Source organism: Felis catus, chromosome A1, assembly GCF_018350175.1.
Source record: "Felis catus isolate Fca126 chromosome A1, F.catus_Fca126_mat1.0, whole genome shotgun sequence".
In the NCBI taxonomy this organism is placed as follows: domain Eukaryota; kingdom Metazoa; phylum Chordata; class Mammalia; order Carnivora; family Felidae; genus Felis; species Felis catus.
The window spans coordinates 116837248-116862573 of record NC_058368.1 but is presented as its reverse complement, the minus strand read 5'-3'; the positions used below and the strand labels follow the sequence as shown (position 1 = coordinate 116862573).

The following is a 25326-nucleotide window of genomic DNA, read 5'->3' as shown; positions in this document are numbered from 1 at the left end:
TGAGATTTAATGTTTTTGTTTTAATAACAGACTCCTACCTTTTATGATAACGTTTAAAAGATAATGTAATTAAACTTCTAAATCGTACATTTTAACAAAATTAAAATTTCTTATTTAAGGTGACAGTAAATTTTATTCTTCGCTATGAGCTGATATTCCAGATGTCATTATAATTTCAAAGCATTCTGTGACTTCAGAGAGGTCAGATTGGTAAATTTTGTGCTTGCATACCCTCAGGGAATAACCACGTTATTCATTCCAGAATTGTTACTAGAAAAAAACAGCTCTATCTATTCCCTTGCCAGAGGGAGTCTTGGCAAGAGACAGCTCTTGGCTGACCATAAATAAAATTCCTTGAATCACCAGTGTCTTGATTTAAGAAAGAAATTTTACTGTGTCTTTCATACACAAAAGCTGATTAACAATGGTTAAAAAAACACTACTCCACTTTTTCACAGGTGTACAAAAGGAAATATAATGGAATTACATTCAACAATAAAGCTTAAAGTTCACTCTAGGTATAGTTGCATTAACATTCACATACACAAGCACGGAGTAAGTATATTTCAGGAGTCTTATAATAGCATACAGCATACATATGGGAGATTGATTTCAGGTAACATCATAGGTGTCAGCAAGATTAGCAATTCAGAGTGTTCTAAAAAAGGAAAACTAAACCAAAGAGAAGGTGTGGGCTGGCACACCAAGACAAATCACAGAATTCGAGGATTGAAAAGTCGGCTCACTGTGTGTATGAGAAAACAATTATTTTTCTTCAATTTCGGGGTCTTGATATAGTTGGCTAGAGAAGGTACTGTGTATTCAAAGTGCACGTAATTGTTTCTTAGAAAAGAGACAGAGAAAGATCCTTTTATTTAGTAATTAATACATGCAAGAGGCAGCCCCAGAGTGACCTGAAAGAGTAAAGCTGTGATTGGCAGGTGGCCGGTATAATACAGATGTTTCAGGCAATTCTCTTAAAGCACTTCTGTAGCAGCAATGATCATTTAAATGGCTGTAGACTGGATTCTCTTTTGAGGAGTTGAGGGGGGACTCATCATATTTCTCTTTAAAGATTTATAGTCATAGATTTTCTCTTTTTTAAATAAATCTATCAAACAACAAACAGCATAAAGTGAGGTGTTGGGGTTTTCTTTCGCTTCTGCTTTTGCATATGTGTTGGAAAAGGATCTAGCCTTTTCATAAACATTGTGTGCAAAAGAATTTTTGATAAAGTGAGCACAAGGACGCACAGCAAACACATCAGATCTGCTTCTGGTGCCCTGGTTGGCCCCGTTCAACACTGAACTGTTGGCTTGTAGGTGTAATGCAGGTTTTAGGGATAATGACACCACAGCCAACAGACTTGAGGATGCCCAAAGCCTTGTCGGCAGGGGTGGTTTTGTCTGCGAGAGGGTGGCCACTGCCTCTTGAGTTGTAAGATTTAGAAAGTCTGGTCCCTTTTAGTTCACGTTCCCCCTGGATTGGCAACTCCCACTGTTTCTTTGCCTTTGTTTCCCAGCCCTCCTTGCACCAACTAGTCTCATCTGGCCCATCCCAGCCAATGTCTGGCACTCACACGCCCACGGTAACCACACAAACCCAGTGGCCACAGACACCCAAGCTGCTCAATCTCAAAACCTTTGAGCCTGCCCTGCAAGTGTCATCAAGACAGGATCCCCGGAGCACAGGGCAGAGAGTCCAACCTCTCACTGGCGGGGCTGGGAAGCTTCTCCTTTGCGGCGGAGGAGAAAGGAAACTTGGGTCTGCTTTTTAGGTTCTGAAAACAAGCCAGAGTGGAGAGAAAGAGTTAACACCAGACTTAGTAAAGCTTTTAAGACAAAACCTCTTAAATGTGATCTACACAGACACAGGGAACTTTCTGCAGATTTCTGAGGTCTATAAGAGAGGGCTCATGGAGATAGGAGAAGGGAGTGGGGAGTTGCTACATGGGAGAGATTTGCCATTATTACAAAAACTGGCTAAGTGGCTTGTTTCCATGAGATGACCTCACTGGTCACTGTTGTCAGTCGTGCTGTTCCCTTTCTCTTTTTTTTCCTGGGTCTTGTTACCCTTCTTCTTTTTCTTCTTTTTCTTGGTCTCCTCCTTTTTGCCGAAGGTTATGAAGTCACTTTTGTCAATTTGGCTGTTAGTAGGCTCCTGCCGGATGGAGATGATTGCAGGAGATCCTGGGATAATGAATTTGTCTGGCAACTCACCGGGACCAGATTGTTTGGGGTTGCCTGGTCCGTATTTAAAGGTCCAGCTGTTGCTGTTGACACCAGCACCCACTGGAGGGGACACTTCTCCTGCCTCTGGTTCTGAAAGACAAAACATCCCAAGTCAGTGAGAGTCAACACACGCCTTCCAGGTCACGCTAGTGGGTAGGATACAGGGGAAGCTGCACAGACAACCCTGGCTCCCCCGCCCCCCAAGAAATCAGGGGTTATTTCTTTGAGCCTGAGGGCAAGGTCAGTGTTCGGAAACAATCAGGAAGGCAGATTTTCTCACCAGGGGTCTGGAAGTCTAATTTTCTAGGGACATATTTTTGGTTCTTTGTGCAGAATTTCCTAAAGAATGTGGTCGTGATTATTTTGCCTGGGAATGGGATGGAAAATGTACTGGGTTAAAGCAGAACAGGCAATAAAAGAACTAGGAATAAATTTAATCAAGGAGGTGAAAGACCTGTACTCTAAACTCTAACATGTTTATGGAAAAAACTGAAGAAATGACACAAATAAATGGGAAGATATTCTGTGCTCAGGGGTTGGAAGAATTAATATTACTATAGAGTCAATGCAATCCTTACCAAATTTCCAATGGTATTTTTCACAGAAAGAGAAAATCTTAAAATTTGTACAGAACCACAAAAGACCCTAAATAGCCAAAGCAATCTTTAAAAAAATTTCTTGTAATGTTTATTCATTTTTGAGGGAGAGAGACAGAGAGAGAGAGAGAGAGAGAGCAAGGGCATGAGTGGGGGAGGGGCAGAGAGAGAGGGAGACACAGAATCCGAAGCAGGCTCCAGGCTCTGAGCTGTCAGCACAGAGCCTGACGTGGGGCATGAACCCACTAATGGTGAGATCATGACCTGAGCCGAAGTCGGACACTCAAATGACTGAGCCACCCAGGCGCCCCAACAGCCAAAGCAATCTTGAGAAGAAAGAACAAAGCTGGAGACATCATGCTTTCTGATTTCAAGCTATATTACAAAGCTATAGTCATCAAACAGTATAGTATTGGCATAAAAACAGACACTTAGATCATTGAAACAGAATAGAGGACCCTGACGTAAACCCATGCATATATGTCAATTAATTTACCACAGAGGAGGCAAGAATATACAGTGGGGAGGGGACATTCTCTTTAGGAAATGGTTTTGGGGGGCGCCTGGGTGGCGCAGTCGGTTAAGCGTCCGACTTCAGCCAGGTCACGATCTCGCGGTCCGGGAGTTCGAGCCCCGCGTCAGGCTCTGGGCTGATGGCTCGGAGCCTGGAGCCTGGAGCCTGTTTCCGATTCTGTGTCTCCCTCTCTCTCTGCCCCTCCCCCGTTCATGCTCTGTCTCTCTCTGTCCCAAAAATAAATAAACGTTGAAAAAATAAATAAATAAATAAATAAATAAATAAATAAATAAATAAGGAAATGGTTTTGGGAAAACTGGACGTCTATGTGCAAAAGAATGAAACCGGACCCCTGTCTTACACCACGCACAGAAATAAGCTCAAAATGGATTAAAGACTTGAACATAAGACCTGAAAGCATAAAACTCCTCAAAGAAATCATAGGCAGTAAGCTCCCTGACGTGAGTCTTTGTGAATCTGACACCAAAAGGAAAAGCGATAAAAGCAAAATAAACAAACTACACTACGTCAAACTAAAAAGCTGCTGCCCAACAAACTAAACCATCAACAAGATGAAAAGGTAACCTACTGCATGGGATAAAATACTTGTAAATCATATATCTGATAAGTGGTTAATATCCAAAATGTATAAAGAATTCATTCAACTCAACAGCAAAAGAATATACCCTCTGATTTTCAAAACAGGCAGAAGATTTGAATAGGCTTTTTTAAAAAGAAGACATACAAATGGTCAAAAGGTACATGAAAAGTTGCCCAGTTATCACTAATCATCAGGGAGAGGCAAATCAAGACCACAGTGAGATATCATTTCCCACTTGTCAGAATGGCTATCGTCAAAAAGACAAGAAATAACAAGTGCTGGCGAGGACGTGGAGAACAGGCAACCTGTGAGCACTGTCGGTGGGAATGTAAACTGGTGCAGCCACTATGGAAAACAGTATGGAGATTCCTCAAAAAATTAAAAATAGAAATACCATACAATCTAGTAATTCTGGGTATTGATCCATAGAAAATGAAAACACGAACTTGAAAAGATATGTGCACTCCTGTGTTCACTGTGGCGTTATTTACAATAGCCAAGATATGGAAACAACCTAGGTGTCCGTAGATGGAAGAATGGGTAAAGAAAATGTGGCATGTATTGTAAAAATGAGTAAAGAAAACCTCATTTAATGGAGTCAGGATGGGCACCTGGCTGGCTTAATCCATGAGCATGTGACTCTCTCGATCTCTAGGTGGTGAGTTCAAGCTCTATGTTGCAAGTAGAGCTTACTTTAAAAAAAAAAAAAAATAATGGAGTCAGGAAGCCTGGAAGGGGGATCTCTCGCACACATACCACTGCTGGAAGCCCGCACTACCAACAAGAAGGAAGGTAGCTCTTATCTTGACAAAGATACTTTTTACACAGGACTTTTATCACCTGCTTGTAAGACAAAGAAAGGACAATCTCTCCCTGCCCCAGCAACAACACAATAACCACCACCTGAAGCCAAAGAGAAACCACCACGGATCTCAGACTCTTGTTCTTTTCCAAAGAATTTTGATCAAAACAACCCTCCCCAATTTCCTCCTAAAACCTAGTAAGAGGTGACCTTTCCTTAGTCTCTTAGGACTTGCCTGTGGTTTACCACAATTTGTCCAAATTGCATTCCTCTGCTATTCCCTAATAAACTCATTTTGTTGGTAAAATAACTGGCGATTTTATTCATGTTTGACAATATATATAATGGAGTATTATTCAGCCATAAGAAGAATGAAATCTTGCCGTTTGCAACAACATGGATGAAATTTCAGGGCATTATTCTAAGCAACATAAGTCAGAAAGAGAAAGACAAATAACGTATGATCTCACTTATGTGTGGAACCTAAAAAACAACAGTAACAAAACCAAAAACAAAAAGCCAAGCTCATAGAGACAGAGAACCAATTAGTGGTAGCCAGCTGCAGGAAGGGGACAGGTATGTGTGAAATGGGTGAAGGTGGTCAGAAAGTACAAACTTCCAGTTATAAATAAGTAAGTCACTGGGATGTTAACATACAGCATGGTGATGATTGTTTCTGGGTTTGTTTGTTTTTAAAAAAGCATCTCTTTTCTTCCTTTCTCCCTTTCTTCCTTCCTTCCTTTCTTTTTTTAAACTTCTGTGCCGATAGTGTAGAGCCTGATGCGGGGCTCAAACTCATAAACCATGAGATGATGACCTGAGCCAAAGCTGGACGCTTAACTGACTGAGCCACCCAGGCGCCCCAATTATTTTCTTTTTTTAAACTTATTTATTTATTTATTTTGAGAGAGAGCATGCGCAAACAGGGGAGACACAGAGAGAGAGTGAGAGAGAAAATCCCAAGCAGGCTCCCCACTGAGAGTGCAGAGCCCAATGCAGGGCTTGAACTCACAACCCTGAAACTATGACCTGAGCTGAGATCAAGAGTCGGACTCTTAATCACCTGGGTGATGATACTGCTTACTTGAAAGCTGCCAAGAGAGATCTGAAAGTTCTCATCACACATACATACACACAAACAAAATTCTTTTGTAACTATAGTGACAGATGTCAATTAGACTTAATGTGGTGATCATTTTATAATGTATACACCTATCAAATCATTATATTGTATACCTGAAACTAATATAATGTTATACGTCTATACCTCAGTAAAAAGAAAAAAAAATATTATTAAAGAGAATCTTTTTCATAAAAAGAAACAAAGAACCAAAAGTCCTGAGGTTGTAAGAGCTATTGTAAACAGGGCATTCCCTGGAACAATTAGTGCTGTTAATTAACTTTTTGTAGTCTTTCTACAATGAAAGAAGCCCTGGGCATTTGTTATTGTAATCACAAACTGAAATACTTGAATCTCATTTTGGGTAGACACTACTGTTTTCTCAAACCAGTTCTAAGGACCTCTGGGGTCTCCTGAGTTCTCTGTTAGAATTTTTTAAATGGAGGTCTCAATAATGATGGTAACATAAAAGGCAGCTGTAGACATAAGTAGATTCTGTGGTACCTGGAAAACACCCCCATCCCCTGACTCCCCCAAACTAAGAACCGCCAAAGGATTTCAGAACCTTTGTCTGCAATTATACTCAAAATACTTTAATTGTCTTCAGGTAAGGGGCGAAAAACCTGAACCAGAGGTACATGATGGAAGAAGGTGGCGGGGGGAGGCAGGGAGATAGGGGGAGGAAGAAGGAGGAGGTTGGGTGGGGGGGGGGGGGAAGGAAGCAGCAGCAGCTGCAGCATAAGCAGCAGCAAATTAGTGTGTGATTACAGAAAACTTTGGCTACAAATGTATTTTGACACCTACTTTGTCCAAAACAAAAGATGAATTAGTGGAACCAACTATTTGATCCTAATTGCATCACAATAACCTTGAGGGGTGATGGGATGAAGCAGAGAAGAGATGGAAAGATGTGTGGGTATAGAGAGATGCTACCTAGTATAGAAGAATGGAATCCTGTTGTAAATATAGTCCTGTTTGGGTAAAGCACTGGGAGCCAACCTTACTTTCCAAACCCAGCCCCCTCCCTCAGTGTGCTCAGAGTCTAGTTGAGACAGACACTCAAGCAATTATAAGGCAACTGGATAAATGCAATGACCAAGGTACACAAGAAGTGTTATGGGATTCCAGAGGAAAAAATTAATTATACTTGAGAAAGTCAAAGGAGATTCCAGAGGAGAGATGAAATTTGCCCTGGGTAGGGGGAAATTATGATGTATCCACAGGGGTTTTCAATGCAAGACCTCCCCAAGAATCTAGCTGGAAGACACATGATAAACGATATGGATGACTTCTAGAAGAGTAGAGGTCAGATCTAGAGAGGAAGAGTAATGGTCTTTCTGTGTAAAGTAATCCCAGCGGCCACGACACTGAAACCATTTGACATCACAGTAGCATGCATGTATCTGACACTGCTCCTGGGGTGGAATCCTGAAAAATTCTGCAAGATAAACCATTTACATTTGATGGCAGTTTCAGATTCTCTACATCTGCCATTTCCATCTCCCGACCTGTCACTTACCTATCTCCTCTCATTTGGCATTCTTAGACTCTACTTCTCTAACACTGCTCATGTCAAGCTCACTAATCACGTTATTGCCAAAGCCAGTGGGCACATTTTAGTCTGCACCATAGTGAACCTCTCAGGGGCATCTGTCCGCCGCTTTGGGAGACACTTGTTTTTATGAGTTCCTTATCAAACCATTCTCCTCTTTTGGCACTGTACCTTCTTTCTCTTCACTCCTTTCGAGGTCTCAGCCATGTCCATCAGTATATGTACTGTCCAAATATGCTGATGAGATATAGATTTATATTTAGAGACTGTATCCCTCTGTGCTCCAATCTCATGTCTCCAAATGCCCATCCTATATCTATTCTTGAAAGTCTCATAGGACATCTCAAGCAGAAAGAACTCTTGATTCCTCTCATCTATTCCTTTCTAAATCTCTCCAGTCTCAATAAATGGCATTCCATTCACCTTAATGCTCAAGCCAGAAACTTCCATTTTTTTTCCCTATTCTCCGTTCTCCACTTAACGTATATCAAGATCTGTCATTCCTGCCTCCTAAATATACCTTGACTTTGTCCTTTTCTCTCCATATGAACTGTCACTACCTTTTTTTCAGGGCACCATTACCTTGAATGTGAATTATAGCAACAGGCTCTTCCTTGTCCAGCCTGCTTTGACTTTTGCTTCTCTCTAGCCCTCCACCCAGGAGCCAGAGTCATCTTTACTCCTTAAGTTTTTCTCCCTTTTTTAAAAACTGAAATATAGCATACATACAGTAAAATTCTTTAAAAATAGAAACCAGATTACATCACTCCTCTGCTTAAAATTATTCAGAGGCTTTCTACTGCCTTAACAAAATAATAAAAATCAAACTCCCTAACATGGTATATAAGGCCCTTCAATAATCTGATATTTTTTATTCTCCAATCTCATCTCCAAGACTCCCTCTCACCACTAGCCTCTGGCCACACAGGCCTTCTTTTGGGTCCTCAGACTCTTGGGATTGTTTTTGCCTCAAGGCCTGTACGCACAGTTTCCTTTTGCCTAGAATGATCTCCCCTTCATTCTTAGCAGGACTCCTCATTCTTCAAGTCTGTGCTCAAATGTAACCCCCTCACTGAGGTGTTCTGTGACCCTCCCGGCCAAGCAGCAATGTCCTTCACCTCCATCTGTCACTGTAACATCCAGAGAGGCAGAAAAGGTATCTGCTTCATTCACCACTCCCTAAGCAGAGTCTAGCACAATTCCTGGCCCATGACAGGGGTTTAAATAAATACTTGCTGGGTGGGTGAATTCAAGGACTGGTAGGAGAAGCAGCAGGCCCTCCAACAGATCCAACAGCCCTCCACTGACTGCACTCACTGCTGCTTGTCCCTAAAGACAGTGGAGTGATGTGTGTAAAGTGCTAAGCCTGATCGCCAGCACAACGTAAGAGCCCAATAAATTGAACCACATATGGGCAGCTATATATGGCACAGCTCTTGGGGCTAGGAAGGCAGGTTAAGAATATATTGCAAATTTAGCTCAAGTACCAGCAGGCAGTAGGGAAAAGAAGCAAGGAACTTTCATCTCTCCCCCAAATCTCTTTCCCTACAACATGCTTCCCCTGGCAGAGTGAACTTTACAGCTCTGTGGGCACGGGGGCCACGGATGCTTTTTCTCTGAGACTAATTTCTTTAGCCATCGGAGATAAATCTGCAACTGAGCTCAGCCAGAAGCTGCCTGTTTACCTTTAACATACAGACCCCGTCCTTGAGAGATGGAGACAAAAGCAAGGCAGATGTTTAAAAGCCGGGATTTGTCATCTAGGAAAACTGGGTTTCAACACCACTCTGGGGTCTCTCACATAGCCCAGGATGGAAATTTTTCCCAACCACAGCCAGGACTCTGCATGAGGCCTCAGGACTGTCATCTGGAGATGCAGAGCTCAGAGATGTCTTTATCTTGCAGAATTAAAGGACATTAAAGGCTAGGTCTGTTGGACAAGGGAGCCCCTCACAGCAGGACTGCTAAGAGTTAATGAGTTTCTTTTACATGTCACTGAGCTTCTCGGCCTTTGCAGGGAGTCTCGGTTGGTCTGACTCAGCCTTAACTCCAAGAAGCGATCAGAGATCCATTCCAGTGCATCTTCCTCATATCCAGCTTCTGCAGAGCAGAAGGAAATCTGGTTTCTAGAGTCCCTTACAGACGATTGTGACTAACCTGTTCTGGTTCATGTGTAAGCAAACATCTCTGAGGGCTCATTCAGGTGAAATAAGAGCTTCAGAATCTGACGAACAACACTTACTGACCTCCTAATCTTGAGTCCTTCTTGACCAAGAGCACTAAAGCCCCTTGGCCATATTCACCTATAAAATGCTGTGACTTTGGGGGCAGGATCAAGGAAATACTCCCCTTTAAAGAAGATGAGAAAGGAAGAGACACCAGGGCCAGTACCAGCAAATAGTCAATCCAGGGAATGTTTTCTCTTTTCCTTTTCCCCTCCTGTGACTTCCCACAAGTCCCTCCCCTCTGGTCCTAGGGAACCTAGCTCACTGGCAAGGCCAAGACTGACAAGTCAAGACTCTATGGGGGGGAGGGGCACCTGGGTGGCTCAGTCAAGTTTCCGACTCCCGATTTTGGCTCAGGTCATGATCTCACAGTTGGTGAGTTCAAGCACAGCATCGGGCTCTGCACTGACAGTGTGAAGCCTGCTTGGGATTCTCTCTGCCCAGCCCCCAACCCCCAGCATCTCTCACTCTCAAAATAAATAAAAAATAAATAAACTTTAAGACTCTATCAGAGCCTAGAAAGGGGATTTCAGGTATATACCAAGCAGGTGGGGGTCTGGATCCTTAGGCAGAGTCCTTCCCTGACATTCAGATTACAAGCCAATGGGATTTAAAAACTTTAATAGAGGAGCACCTGGGTGGTTCAGTTGGTTAAACATCTGACTTCAGCTCAGGTCATGATCTCACAGTTTGTGAGTTCAAGTCCCACATTAGGCTCTGTGCTGACAGCTCAGGGCCTGGAGCCTGCTTTGGATTCTGTGTCTCCCTCTCTCTCTGCCCCTCCACCACTAATGCTCTGTCTCTCTCTCAAAAATAAATAAACATTGAAAAAATAAATAAATAAAAGCTTTAATAGAATATAATCATAATTACAGTAAATGGTTTTGCCTCCTCCCCTTTTTTTGGTATTGGCTGATTTCTCCACCACATGTAGGAATACATTTAAAAGTCAGAACAACAGATATATTTTTTAAAATGCATAAAGATCTCCAACTTAAAAAGCTGCCCTCTGGGGTAACTGGGTGGCTCAGTTGGTTAAGCATTTGACTTCAGATCAAGTCACGATGATCACCTTCCTGTCTACACCACAGGATCTAATGGTTTGTGAGTTCAAGCCCCGAATTGGGCTTTGGGTTCTGTACTGATAGCGCAGAACCTGCCTGGGATTCTCTCTCTTTGCCCCTCCCCCACTCACACTTTTTCTCTCTCTCTCAAAATAAATAAATAAACTTAAAAAAAAAAAAAAACTGCTGGCAGCTTTTTCTGCCCACAGGTCCTGTCCCCATACTTTAATAAAATCACCTTTTTGCACCAAAAACAAAAACAAAAAACAACAACAGCAACAGCAACAACAAAACCCCTGCCCTCTGAAGGTAGCTAGCCACTTCATTTAATCCTATAAAGCCACCTTAGACACTTCTCTTAGGCACTGCCCAGGGTCTTTTTTGGCAACATCCAACTTTACTGTTTTATAAAGGAACTGTGGCCAGAGTTTGGCCTCGGGACTGGGAATGAGTGGGTCTGCCAAAGCACATAGTGGGGAAGGTCCTGAACAGAGTGCAGCAAATGCCAGCCTTGTGAACTCACCCCCAACCCTATTCTGAACCGCTCTGGGCAGTCAGCTGAGGCCAGAAGAGATTTTTCTGATTTACATTAATTTTCCCCAACAGAATAACACCAAGTCATTTTGACCAAGGATAGTACTTTGAGGAAAGCTCTTGGAGGGTCACAGGCTGGAGTATGCTGGGGGGGGGGGGGGGGGGTAGGGGGGGTCGAATTCTCTTTTCCTCTGTTCACCTTGCTTTTTGCTCTTCTGAACTTGAGAGCTTGCCCTGACCTCTATCATTCATAATACAAAGTCCTGGGAAATTTGCATAAGTATTTCTGAAACAGTTTTCTCATCCATAAAATGGAGATGATCACCTTGCTGTCTACACCACAGGATTCTGGATGTATTTAACATTTTCTGTACTCTTCCTATGTGCGTGGCACAGGCTAAGCAGACCTGTGTGCAATATAATTTCTGCTCCTCACAAGAACCAGACGAAGTAAATATTGCCAATATCCATGTCTGTTTTACAGGTATGTCTGTTTTATAAAAGAAGAGACTAAGGATCAATGATCTCCCAGTTACTTAGTGGAAGAGCCTAGGACCGGATGGAACCTAGGCAGTCTTAACTCCACCACATGCTGAGCTGTACCTGAAGGCCCTTTGAAAACCCTGAAGCATTATACAAATGTAGCGATTACTTTGGTAGATTTGTTTTGCCACCATTTGAGAGACAGAGATGCAGGCAGGAACCCCTAAGCTAGAATCAGCTGAAAGAACAGAGGCTGGGGGCGGGGCATGGATGCAGCAGTGACAAGCTCAGGAAAATCACAGACCATTCTGCAGGTTTCAGCCCTCCCCTTACCACCCCATTCATCCCTTTGTTGCCATCTTTGGGATTTAGTCCTAAGGTTAATAAAGAGCCTCCAGAAAACCCATCATTTTGATTAAAGCCTGGGCTATCTTTCCAGACAGCACTCTGGAGCCTGCCTACCGCCCACTCCGCTAGGTCAGTGCAGCCAGCAAAAGCTATTAAATGATTACAGCCATTTCCGGCCCAGCCAGACAGCTCCCCTGGATTGCTCATTCTCTGGCTGGGGCTGCCGCTGCTACTTCTGGCTGCCCAGGGAAAAGTCACAGCACAGAAGGTTCTGCAGATTCTGGGTTTGCAGGTGAACATGCAGGCTTTCTGTGCAGGGACACCCCACTTCTCCCCCTTCCTTGACTCCTCTCCCCACTGGAGCCTGCCACTACAGCCTCAAGCAGCTCCGATTTTGTTTGCACCGTCTTAAGCAACCATTTCATCTGTCTCTCTCTCTCTCTCTCTCTCTCTCTCTCTCTCTCTCTCTCTCTCTCGTGTGTGTGTGTGTGTGTGTGTGTGTGTGTGTGCGTGCGTGTGTTTTAGCAGAACCTAGCAGATTGTAGAATCATACACGCTCAGTCTGACCAAAAGACAAAAACCATCCGCCATCAAACCTGCTGAAAGACCTGGCTGTAAAGACCTAGCTCTACCCCACCCCCATCCTACCATCTGTGGGGCTGTGGGCTGCCCGAACAAGCTCCGCCTCCTCTCGCTCACTCAGCCTTTATGAATTGGGCAATGTTAATCGGAGTAATTACAGCCCACAAAACACAGGAGAACCGCAGTCTGCAACCCAAATCCTGTTCAGGATCAGAGAGAGGGGGATAAAGCTCCAACCACCTGGGCTAGCATTTCCACCATTTCTCCACTACTTCCTAGGCCTTCAAAAGTCAGTGGAAAGAATTTTCCGAGGAAACAAGACAATGTAAAAATACACTGCGTGTTCTCTGTTAGGACCTTAGGCTCTATAATCAGAATAGTAGGTTTAAATATGGCTATAGCGTATATATTATGTCTAGCAAATCATTTAGTATCTCAGTTTTCATGTGTAAAGGAGATAATAGCACTTCATAGGGTTTTTGCAGGATTAAATGTAATTATCCTTATGGAATATAAAACAGTGCATGACACAAAGTAAAAACTCATTACATTTTACTTGTTAGTAAGATCAGAGGAGCAGAAGATTCAGTCACTTAGGGAATACTGATAAATTGCTTATTAAAGGTCAAGCATTTTATGAAGCATTTTGCATTTGCATTTATATGTATATATATACAGACACACACATATATTCCCTATAATAAATAATAATTATAAAAAATAATTGTTATAAAAAAGGATTTCCGGGGTGCCTGGGTGGCTCAGTGGGGCGTCTAACTCTTGATCTCAGCTCAGGTCTTGATCTCAGGGTTGTAGGTTCAAGCCCCACATTGGGCCCCTTGCTGGACAGGGAGCCTACTTTGAAAAAAAAAAAAAAATTTCCATTCTATAGGTAAGGAACTGAAGGCTTAATTACAGCAAGGTCTTTTGCCCTGAATCACATAGGGATTTGGTAATAAAACTGAAAAATTCTTTTGGCTTGGACTCCCCAGCTCAATAATTGATTTGTTATTATTATTTTATTTCTGTGAAGCCTTGGGGATGAAGGAGGAGACAGAGTTGAGCTCACTCACAGGCCTAGCAGTCTGACCCCTAGAGTGGCAGGGAGGGGATGATGTGAGTATGAAGCCAGGCAGGCTGGTCTGAATCCACTCCCCAGAGAGTGCCACTCCTGGGTGAACCGCCTGCTTGGGGGGTTGAGGGGGGCAGTGGCTGCGTGATCTGGAAGGAGATTTTGTGGCTATTTGTTGCCTCAGGCCACAGCTGGGCTAATTTTCAGTAATTTTGGAGCGGAAGAGATAAATACAGTGGCATATTTTTAAAGCCACAGCTCTTGCTTTGTGCCCAAAATAACTCTACCATTTCTAGGTTAAGAGTATAAAGACATCATGTGCTGTGAACACAGATTCAGAAACTGGAATGGCTGGTTTCAAATCTTCCAAGCTCTCCGCAGTAAGCCAAAAAAAAAAAAAAACAAAAAAATCAATAATATTTCTTTCCATGACCCCCTAACCTAGCAGGGCTCAAGCTGCATGGTTTTCTGTACCTTATTCCTGGTTGCTGGAGTCCAGGGAGGGCAATTTCCCCTTAGAGCCTTCTTACAATGCCCCCAGCCTCAGCCAAGCTGTTATAACCTAGGGCTAGCAGAATGCTGAGAATGAAGGTTTGGGGGACACAAACATTTGAGCTGCAATCTCAGCTTTATCACCTATTTGTTGTGTAACCTAGAGCAAGTCGCTTGGCCTCTGAGCCTGCATTCTTTCATATGTAAAACAGATAACAATATCCATCTAATGGAACTGTGAGCATTAAAAGGACATAGTGCTCATAAATCACATAGAACAATGCCTGGCACGCAGAAACCAAAATAGAGGATTGGTATTATTACAATGTAGTGTTCCTCTGAGGAACCTGACTCCCTGCCCACCCTACCCCCCAACAATTTATTTCTGGATGCAGTACTTCCAGGAACTCTCCTTTCCAGGGGCCCTCCTCCCATCTGGCTCTGCCACTCCCAGGGATCATTAAAGAAGTCTAGCTGTGAAGTTTTCCACCCTAGGACTGGTTGCTAGGTAGGGAGCCATTCTCTAGAGCCCTCTGAAGCAGGCAGGAAGGATGCACCTTAGTCACGGTGGGACCCCACTATGGATGAAGTTGGAAAAGACTTGAGGGAGTGCCTGGGTAGCTCAGTCGGTTAAGCGTCCGACTGCAGCTCAGGTCATGATCTCATGGCAGAGGAGTTTGGGCCCCATGTCGGGCTCGGTGCTGACAGCTCAGAATCTGGAGCCTGATTCGGATTCTGTCTCCTCTCTCTCTGCCACTCCCCCACTCATGCTCTGTCTCTCTCTCTCTCCCTCAAAAATAAATAAACATTAACATTTTTTTTATTATTATGTTTATTTTAAGAGAGAGAGAGAGACAGAGTGGGAGAGGGGCGGAGAGAGAGGGAGACAGAATCTGAAGCAGGCTCCAGGCTCTGAGCTATCAGCGCAGAGCCCAACATGGAGCTCGAACCCACTAGCATCAGATCATGACCTGAGCCAAAGTCAGATGCTCAACCGACTGAGCCACCCTGGTGCCCCTAAAAAACTTTTTTTTTAAAAGACAGGTTCAAATCGCAGCTCTGGCATTCTGCGTTCTACTATTTTCTACTACACTACTTGGGTGAAGCAGACTTGTGTTTTTTTCACAGGTAACATGGATATAGTAGCCACCTCCAAGAGGCAACTAAATTTATTTATTATGTACAATAAACTAGACATTGTGCTAGGAATTAGGGACAGAGATACGAATAATATTAGGGCAGGTACCCTGCCCTCCAAGAGTTAAAGTGAAGAAAAAGACAAATAAATGAATAAATACAATATTGTTTTAAGTGAAAGGGGATTTCAACTACCTCCACTGTGACCTCAGTCTGTACTTTCTAACTGATTGAGTTCTTCTTTCCAGCATATCTTTCCCAGCAGGCAAAGCCTTCCAGGACGGGAAGTGAAACTGCCCCTCAAGCATTAACTACTACTGCCCTGACTCCAGCAAGATTCTGCATGATTGACCCCAAGACAGTGATCGACCCAACCTTTACTACCCAGCACTTGTACCCACCCACCTTTGCCCCACATTTTCCCTATATAAACCTGGAAGTCTTGTCAGCACTCTGGAGCAAGTCTTTGAGACACTGGTCCATTGTCTTCCTGGTGTCAGCCTCACTGAACTAAATTCCTGTCTTGTTTCACCACCACTCCTCTCCCTGCTTTTGGATTCTGTCAGTGGCGACCGGCTGAACCTGGTCTGTCTGGGATGCCCCAGAGCCACGTGCTCTTGCACCTCTGTGACCCAGTTACATAAGGAATAAACTAGATAGAGAAACTATGGCATAAAGATGGCATTAAACTCTCTAGAGACAGTGTGTGCAGAGGTTAAGAGCACTAGCTCAGAAGTCAATGAGCCCTGTTTCAGATCTTGTTCCCCCCAATTAACTAGATAGATATGTGACCTTTCCTAACCCTAGGTGCCTCAGTTTCCTAAGCATTAAAATGGGGATAATAACAGGGGCGTCTGGGTAGCTCAGTCAATTAAGCGGCCCACTTTGGCTCAGGTCATGATCTCACAGTTCGTGGGTTCAGTCCAGTTCTGTGCTGACAGCTCAGAGCCTGGAGCCTGCTTCAGATTCTGTGTCTCCCTCTCTATCTGCCCCTACCCCGCTCACACTCTGTCTCTTGCTCAAAAATAAAAATAAACATTTAAAAAAGACTCTTCTCTGGGGGTGGTTATACACAGTAAGAGATAGATAATACATGTAAAGTGCTTAGAACAGTACCTGGCTTAAGTACTTAAAACATGGTTTAAGTGCTCAATACAGGTAAGCTATTACTATTATCATTCACAAATAAATTCTCTCATTATCTCTGCTCCAGGAATTCTCAAGCCTGAGGGCTAAGTCCCTTGGTGGGATGGCTAACTTAAGTGATACATAGTACTGGCTAGGGGTGGGGTCAGAGGGAAGTGTGTAACAAATGCAGTCCAACCCTAGATAAGAGCATGCCGATTTGGTATGTTCATACCCTATAACCCAGTAATCCCACTTCTGGAAACATAAGATACATAAGATTTATGTATAAGAATATCCATTGCATGGTTTAAAAAACATAGATACCAACAGGAAGCTGGATAAATAAATAATAATACGGGCATACGGCACAATATGTCCTTATTAAAGAAAATGAGGTGAGTCTATATATACTGATTTGGAAAGATGTTTATTTAAAAAAAAAAAGCTGTATACTAATACATATAACATCTCATTTTGCTTTTTGAAAACCTACTTCTTTTTTATTAAGCCAAAAACATTCAGGGGTGCCTGGCTGGCTCAAATGGTAGAGCATGTGACTCTTGATCTCAGAGTTGTATGAGCCCCACGTTGGGTGTAGAGATTACTTAAAAATAAAATCTTAAAAAAATTCATGTATCAATTATGTGATTAAAAGTTATTTTGGGGGTACCTGGGTGGCTCAGTCAGTTGAGCATCCGACTTTTGATTTTGGCTCAGGTGGTGATCCTGGGGTGATGGGAATGAGCCCTGATTCAGGCTTGGCTCTGAGCATGCAGCCTGCTTAAGATTCTCTCTCTCTGCTCCTTCCCCATTTATGTGTGTATGCTCTCTCCCTCTCTCTCTCAAATAAAAAAAAAAATTATTTTGAAAAATATTTGGAAGACTAGAGTAAACTATGGACTTTGGGCAATAGTGCATGTCAATGTAGGTTCGTCGATTGTAACAAATGGACCACTCTGGTGCTGGATCTCAATAGTGGGTAAGGCTGTGCGGGTGTGGGGACAGGGCTACATAGGAACTCCTCTGTACCTTCTGCTCAGTTTTACCGTGAACCTAAAGCTGCTATAAAAAATAAAGTCTATTAATCTCAAAAAATATTTGGAAGGTATACACAAAACTGTTAACAGTGGTTGCCTCACTGAAGGGGAGTGGGATTCAGGGACACTTGAATATTTTCATGCAAATGATGTTGTATTGTTTCATATCCATATCAACAATATAATTACATGTTATTTTATAATACAGTACTTTGAACTTTATATTTATAAAAAATCTGGGGGATACACACTAAACTATTGGTAGTGGTTACTTCGTGGGAGCGTGACCGGAGATAGAGGTAAGGTACTAATCATTTTATTTTGCTTTTGTACAGATTTAATTTGTCATAATCTTTGTTCTTTTACAGTTAAATCAGAGAGAGAGAGAAAAAGAGAGACAGAGATTAAAAAGATGACTAGCCCAGCCACTACTTAATCAGCTGTAAATTCAAAAACTAGCTGAGACAAAACATCACTGTCCCAGATAGTCTGGACCCAGGACCAGCTACATGATTTGCAGGGCCCATAAAAAATTATTAAGTTCTTTGAGATGGCAATAGCATAATATTAAACCAAGAGGCCCTTCTAAGTGCAAGGCCCCATGAAGCAGCCTTGTCTGGACCCAAGAGCCCAGTGCTGGGTCCCCGCTTCAGCACCACAGCTTGACAGGGACTCTTTCTAGAGTTTCCACGCTGCCTGTCCACCTGTGAGAGATAATCATTTCACCCAACAGTAAAACTGCTTCCGGGTTGGTTGGGTTTTCAAACTTTTCGTCGCTACCCTTCCCCCTCACTTTGTCGCAATCTGTGCTTCTTAAAATTTGGCAGCAATCCCAGGCTCTGTGTTGCTGTGTCACTTCTCAGCCTTGAGCAACCATTTCTAGACAAGCAGTGATCTCCCTGCACCGAGGGTATAAAATGGAGGTGCCGTCAGAACACTGCAGTAGAAGGAGGGCAAGAGAATGAGTGTCATCGGGGGAAAACCCACTCCACCACCACTATCCCCCCACTTTGCACTTCTATTCTATACCATTTCATTTAATTTAGCAAAACCATTTCTTTTTAATGTTTATTTATTTATTTTGAAAGAGAGAGTGAGAAAGCATGCACAGGGGAGGGGCAGAGAGAGAGAGAGAGAGAGAGAGAGAGAGAGAATCCCAACAAGGCTCCACGTTCAGCATGGAGCCCAACACGGGGCTCAATCCCATGACCATGAGGTCATAACCTGAGCCCTGAGCTGAAATCAAGAGTCAGATGCTCAACCAACTGAGCCCCCCAGGTGTCCCTTAACAAAACCAATTTGAATCCTATTTACTGTGTGCCGGGCATTGTGCTAAGTGCCAGGAATATTAAATTGAGTAAATGATTATATTTTTGAATGCTTACCATGAGTTAAGCACTACACTAAGCATTGTGCATGTACTCTCATTTCATCCTTATAGCAGCCAACAGTCTTTCCTCTTTTGCACACTAATAAATCTGAGACACAATGACTGAGTGGTACAATAGGGACCCAAGGCACTGTGCAATGCTATGCTGCCTCCCTTAAGAAGCAAACCAATGCAAAATTTAAACAAACATGGCCTTCACTCTCCACATTTTCTCAGATAAGATTAGATCAAGTCCACCAGAATTAGCTAAGAACATTTCCAAGGCCAGTAGTAAGATATTACATGCTCATGGACTAGAAGAACAAATATTGTTAAAATGTCCATAATACCCAAAGCAATCTACAGATTTAATGCAATCCCTATCAAAATACCAGCAGTATTCTTCACAGAACTAGAACAAGTAATCCTAAATTTGTATGGAACCACAAAAGACCCCAAATAGTCAAAGCAATCTTGAAAAAAAAAAAAAGAACAAAACTGGAGGTACCACCATCCCAGATTTTAAGATATACTACACAAAGATGCAGTAATCAAAACAGTATGGTACTGACACAAAAAGAGACACACAGATCAATGGAACAAAACAGAGAGCCCAGAAATAAACCCACGATTATACGGTTAATTAATCTTTGACAAAAGAGGCAAGAATATGCAATGGGGAAAAAGACCAGCTCCTTTCCAACGATGTTGGAAAAACCTGAAAGGAACATGCAAAAGAATGAAACTGGACCACTTTCTTACACCGCATATAAAAATAAACTCAAAATGGGGCGCCTGGGTGGCTCAGTCGGGTAAGCGTCTGACTTCAGCTCAGGTCACGATCTCGCGGTCTGTAGTTCGAGCCCCGTGTCAGGCTCTGGGCTGATGACTCAGAGCCTGGAGGCTGCTTCCGATTCTGTGTCTCCCTCTCTCTCTGCCCCTCCCTTTTCATGCTCTGTCTCTCTCTGTCTCAAAAATAAATAAACGTTAAAAAAAAAAAAAAAAAACCTCAAAATGGATTAAGAACCTAAATGGAGACCTGAAGCCATAAAAATTCTAGAAGACAGCACAGGTAGTAATTTTTCAGACATCAGCCATAGCAACATTTTTCTAGATCGGTCTCCTGAGACAAGGGGAACAAAAGCAAAAATAAACTATTGGGACTACATCAAAATAAAAAACTTCTGCACAGCAAAGGAAACAACTAACAAAACTAAAAGGCAACCTACTGTATGGAAGAAGATATTTGCAAATGACATCTGATAGAGGGTTAGTATCCAAAATATATAAAGAATTTATACAACTCAACACCCCCCCAAAACAAATAATCCAATTAAAAAATGGGCAGAAGACATGAACAGACATTTCTCCAAAGAAGACATCCAGATGGCCAAAAGACACATGAAAAGATGCTCACCATCACTCATTATCAGGGAAATGCAAATCAAACCATAATGAGATATCATTTCATACCTGTCAGAACGGCTAAAATCAAAAATAAGAAATAACAAGTGTGGACAAGGATATGAGAAAAAGGAACCCTTGTGCACTGTTGGTAGGAATGCAAACTGGTGCAGCCACCATGGAAAACAGTATGGAGGTTCCTCAAAAAATTAAAAATAGAATTACAATTTGATCCAATAATTCTACCACTGGGTATTTACCCAAATAATACAAAACACTAATTCAAAAAGACATATGTGTCCCTATGTTTACTGCAGTGTGATTTATAGTAGCCAAATTATGGAAGCAGCCCAAGTATCCAGTGACAGATGAACGGATAAAGAAGATGTAAAAAAATAAGATAAAAGAATATGTGGTATATATCTACAATGGAATATTACCCAGTCATAAAAAAAGAATGACATCTTGCCACGTGCAACAACATGGATGGATCTAGAAGGCATAATGCTACATGAAATAAGACAGTCATGGGGTGCCTGGGTGGCTTAGTCGGTTAAGTGTCTGACTTCAGCTCAGGTCATGATCTCGCAGCCCGTGAGTTCGAGCCCTGCATCAGGCTCTGTGCTGACAGCTCAGAGCCTGGAGCCTGCTTCAGATTATGGGTCTCCCTCTCTCTCTGATCCTCCCCCGTTCATGCTCTGTCTCTGTCTCAAAAATACACATTAAAAAAAGAAGACAGTCAGAGAAAGAGTAATAACGTGCTTCCACTCATATGTGGAATTTAAGAAACAAAACAAACGAAGAAAGAAAAAGAAACAAAGCAAAAAACAGACTCTTAAAAATAGAGAACAAACTGACGGTTACCAGAGGGGAGGTAGGTAGGGGGATGGGATAAATACGTGATGGGGATTAAGAGTACACTTATCATGATGCTGAATAATATATAGATTGCTGAATTATATATACACCTGAAACTAATATAACACTGTATGTTAACTATATGCAATTTTCAAAGTTTCCAATTCTTGGTTTAAGTAGAAAAAACCAGTAAAGTTAATAGATCATGAGCTTGTCTTGATATAGGATTATTTTTGAAGATTCAGCAGAGGTAATGGGGTTCAACAGAGCCTCCTTTCTTTCTTTAAATTTTTTTTTTATTTTGTCGTTTTTGAAAGACAGAGAGAAAGAGACAGTGAGAGTGGGCGAGGGGCAGAGAGAGGGAGAGAGAGGGAATTCCAAGCAAGCTCTGCACCATCATTGCAGAGCCCAACACGGGGCTCAAACTCAGGAATAGTGAGATCATGACCTGAGCCAAAATCAAGAGTCAGACACTTAGCCAACTGAGCCACCCAGGCACCCCTAGAGCCTCCTTTCTTAAAAACCAACCAACCAACAAACCAACCTGGTGGCTCACCACTGCCAACAAAGGAAACTTCAAGTTCTTTAGCAGGATTTTGAAGGCTCTACAAAATCTAACTCCTGTCTTTCAGATCTCATTTCCCAACAGTTTTCTATCCCTTCCATCCATCAAGTGTACTTATTCTATTCACCAAGATTATGGACTTCTGATTTTTGGTGTTTTTTACATTGTCCAGAATTCTCTCCCAACATCCTACATACCAGCCTTCAATACCCAGTATTAAATGTCACAATCTCTGAGATGGTTCCCAATTCGATGTTCTGGGCTCCCACAACATTCAGTATTCATGGTTACTGAGTGAGGGTCTGCGCCCTCTCAGGAAGGGGGGGCCAGCTTACCACATTTACATGGAGTTTGTACTGATTACAATATAGATAGACGACTCTGGATACCACTCTAGACTGACATGCTCTGGTGGTTTGTCCCAGCTTCCTTCCCCCTCATTGGCCCTACCTGTGCATGGTGCTATTATGGTTCTTATCACAGGACACTGTAATATTTCCATCTTATTTCCTTACATTTCTATCTTCCCCCACTAAATTCCGAGGACAGGACTGTGTTAATATTATTCTGGCATCACCTAGACTAGAGACTGACTTTAAGTGGGTGCTTAATGTTTGTTTAATGACTATATAAAAGGTTCCAAACAAATTCTATATTAAAGCCTACCCTTGGATAAAATACTCCAATACTTCACGTGTGTGTGTGTGTGTGTGTGTGTGTGTGTGTGTGTGTGTGAGAGAGAGAGAGAGAGAGAGAGAGAGAGAGAGAGAGAGAGAGAGATTTAATGAATAAGGATTTTAGTCTTTTTCTTTTTTTTTAGAAGATTTTTTTAACAGTTTACTTTTTTAATTTATTTATTTTTGATAGAGACAGAGAGAGAGAGTAAGCAGGGGAGGGGAAAAGAGAGAGGGAAACAAAATCCCAAGCAAGCCCCATGCTGTCAGCACAGAGTCCAACGTGGGGCTCAAACTCATGAACTGTGAGATCATGACCTGAACGGAAACCAAGGGTCAGAGGCTTAACCTACTGAGTCACCCAGATGCCCCGAATGAATAAGGATTTTAAATGACAATGCTGGTGGTGGTGGTTGATGGTGGAATTCTAGGAACCTGCTTGTGAGGTGGGTTTTGTGAGCATCTTCCTAGTGCTCTTCAAATTACCCCCATTTAAAGGGTTAGAATGCAGGGTTGCAACCCTGAGTGAAAAGACAAAAGAAGCTAATGTATATCTCTAAATCCCTAGATTTAGAGACAGCTCATTCTTCCCAAAGAAATTTCCCCAAAGCAAATATTTAGAATCAATTTATACTTGGTTTAATAGGGGGAAACTTATGTGGCACTTCTGGTTGACTAAACACAACCCCGCTGACTGCAGACTGCAGGGACAACAGTTGGATTAACATCTTGGTGACACAAGGAGCCTATAGGGGATGTTGGCCTCCAAGAAGGTTCTGCCATGGGTCAAATGCCTATTCACTGTCAGAGTCATGGGAGGTGATCTGGTCTCTAGTGAGGGCTGCTGAGGGTGCTGAGAGGCTCTAGACTTTGGAGGTGCCTAGCCTGTTAGGATCTCAAGGAGGTAGCTAGTATGAGAATAGGTCTGTTACGCAAAATGCTCCTAAAAAAAAAACAAATCCCGCATTCTATGTATCCATAGACTTGGCCTGCAACCACTGTGACCCCTGCCCCTGCCGCAGGTAGGACATCACATTCAGGAAAAGCAAGTGAATGCTGTCTGAAGTATCTCCTCCCCCACACTGCCCACAACCCCCAACACACACATACACACCAATCAGGCTCTACTTTCTTCTTCAAGGCAGTCCCGGATATATGTTTTAATCTGCTTTCACCTAGACACAGATTCTAGATGCATACACAGAGCAGGCAATATGCATTGTCCCTATCTCCTGACATCACCCTGGGGACAGTGACTTTTCCACTGGCTATCATGTCATTTAATTGACTCTTTCCAGATTGTGGTGATCCAAGGAGTTCTGTCTTCTCCTGACTGCTTTCTAATTCTTGGGAAAATACTCTTAAGCCTGGGACAGAACAATATATCTTAGTCTTTAATATAGCAATGTACCATCTACCTTCTGTCTCCACATTTCCACCTCTGCCCACAGAAAAGAGACACCCAGCAACCAATACTTCCATCCTCGGGGAATGGGTTAGGAAGGGGGCTCTCACCTTTGGCTCCATTTCCATACTTACTGTTCCCAGGAAAGAAAAGTTGCTTGTCTAATTGGGGAGATTATCATAAGTCATTTTTCAAAGGGATCATTGTTTTTGATTAGGTTAAATTAGCACTAACAGACACTGTTTTTTCATGATATACCTCTCCTCTAACTCTTTTTCACTCTGCTCTAGCTCTGTTTGGTAATCAAACCAGGACAGTTCCCCCTCCTCACAAAGGCAGAGGTCTGCCATTCTTGATTTTCTTCCCTTGTATGTAGGAGGTGGAGGTCCTGTCATATTCTCCAGACCATCTTTACCAATTACAAGTCTGATTCTGAACTTTGGTCCCTCAGTTGGCTCCCTGCATCTATTCTTAATTATTTAAGACTTGGAGGGAAAGGAAGGTGATTAATTAGTCTCCACCAAAGTTCTGACAGTTAATAATAGCTTTCAAAGGCGTTTAAAGTCTAGTCAACACTGACTACAACCTCTTCACGGTCCTAAGATGCACCTTATTTTACCTTTGCCTCTACTGAAGTTTACAACACACAGATGCACACAGCCAGCTCTGCAGATAATGGTCCCCCAAAGATGCTTATATCCTTATTCCTGAAACCAGTGAATATGTTATATGTTACATGACAAGAGGGACTTTGCAAATGTGATTAAACTGAGGATGCTAAGATAGCAAGATTATCCTGGATTATCCAGGTAGGCCCAATGTAATCACAAGATTCCTTATAAGGCAAAGAGAGGGGGAGGAAAGCCAAGAGTCAGACAGAGATTTGCAGATGCTATTTTGTTGGCTTTGAAGATGAAGGCGCCAGGAGCCCAGAAATGCAGGCAGCCTCTAAAAGCTGGTAAAGGCAAGGGAAGAGATCCTCTCATAGAGCCTCTAGAAGTAGTGAAGCCCTGCTGACATCTTGACTGTAGTGCAGTGAAACCCATTTTGGACTTCTGACTTCCAGAACCATGAGATAATAAAACTGTATTGGCTTAAACCACCTAGTATGTGGTAATTTGGTACAGCAGCCTTGGGAAATGAATACAGATTTTGGTACCTGAAAGTGGGGTTCTGCTGTTACAAATAACTAAGAATCTTGAAGTGGCTTTGGAATTGGGCAATGGTCAGAGATTGGAAGAATTCTGAGAAGCCTAGCTTCCATTGAACAGACTGCTAGCAGAAAAGTAGATACTAAGACTCTGCTAGAGAGGACTCCGAAAGAAGTGAGGAGCATGTTACAGAAAACATATCATCATCTTAGGGAATACCTAAATTGTCATGAACAGAATGTTAGTACAAATAGGGACATTAAAAGTGTTGTTAGTGACAGCTCTAATGCGAATGAGGCACATACTATTGGAAACTGAAGGAAAGTGGATACTTGTTATATAGTAACAGGAATCCGCCTTGATTTTAGCCTAGTAAAACTTG

The 25326-nt window shown here is 42.5% G+C and overlaps 1 protein-coding gene across 5 annotated transcripts in view; it reads right to left on the bottom strand.

Moving 5' to 3' along the window:
• Positions 1–370: 370 nt before the first annotated feature.
• LOC101098920 (protocadherin alpha-C2) overlaps positions 371–25326 on the bottom strand; it is a 176141-nt gene continuing 151185 nt past the window's right edge. For all 5 annotated transcript variants that reach the window (XM_045060201.1, XM_023255945.2, XM_023255959.2 and 2 more), the window contains exon 4: positions 371–2321. In XM_045060201.1, coding sequence (XP_044916136.1) covers positions 2011–2321 — 311 coding nt within the window. In that variant the 3' untranslated portion in view covers positions 371–2010. The remainder of the gene's footprint in view (positions 2322–25326) is intronic.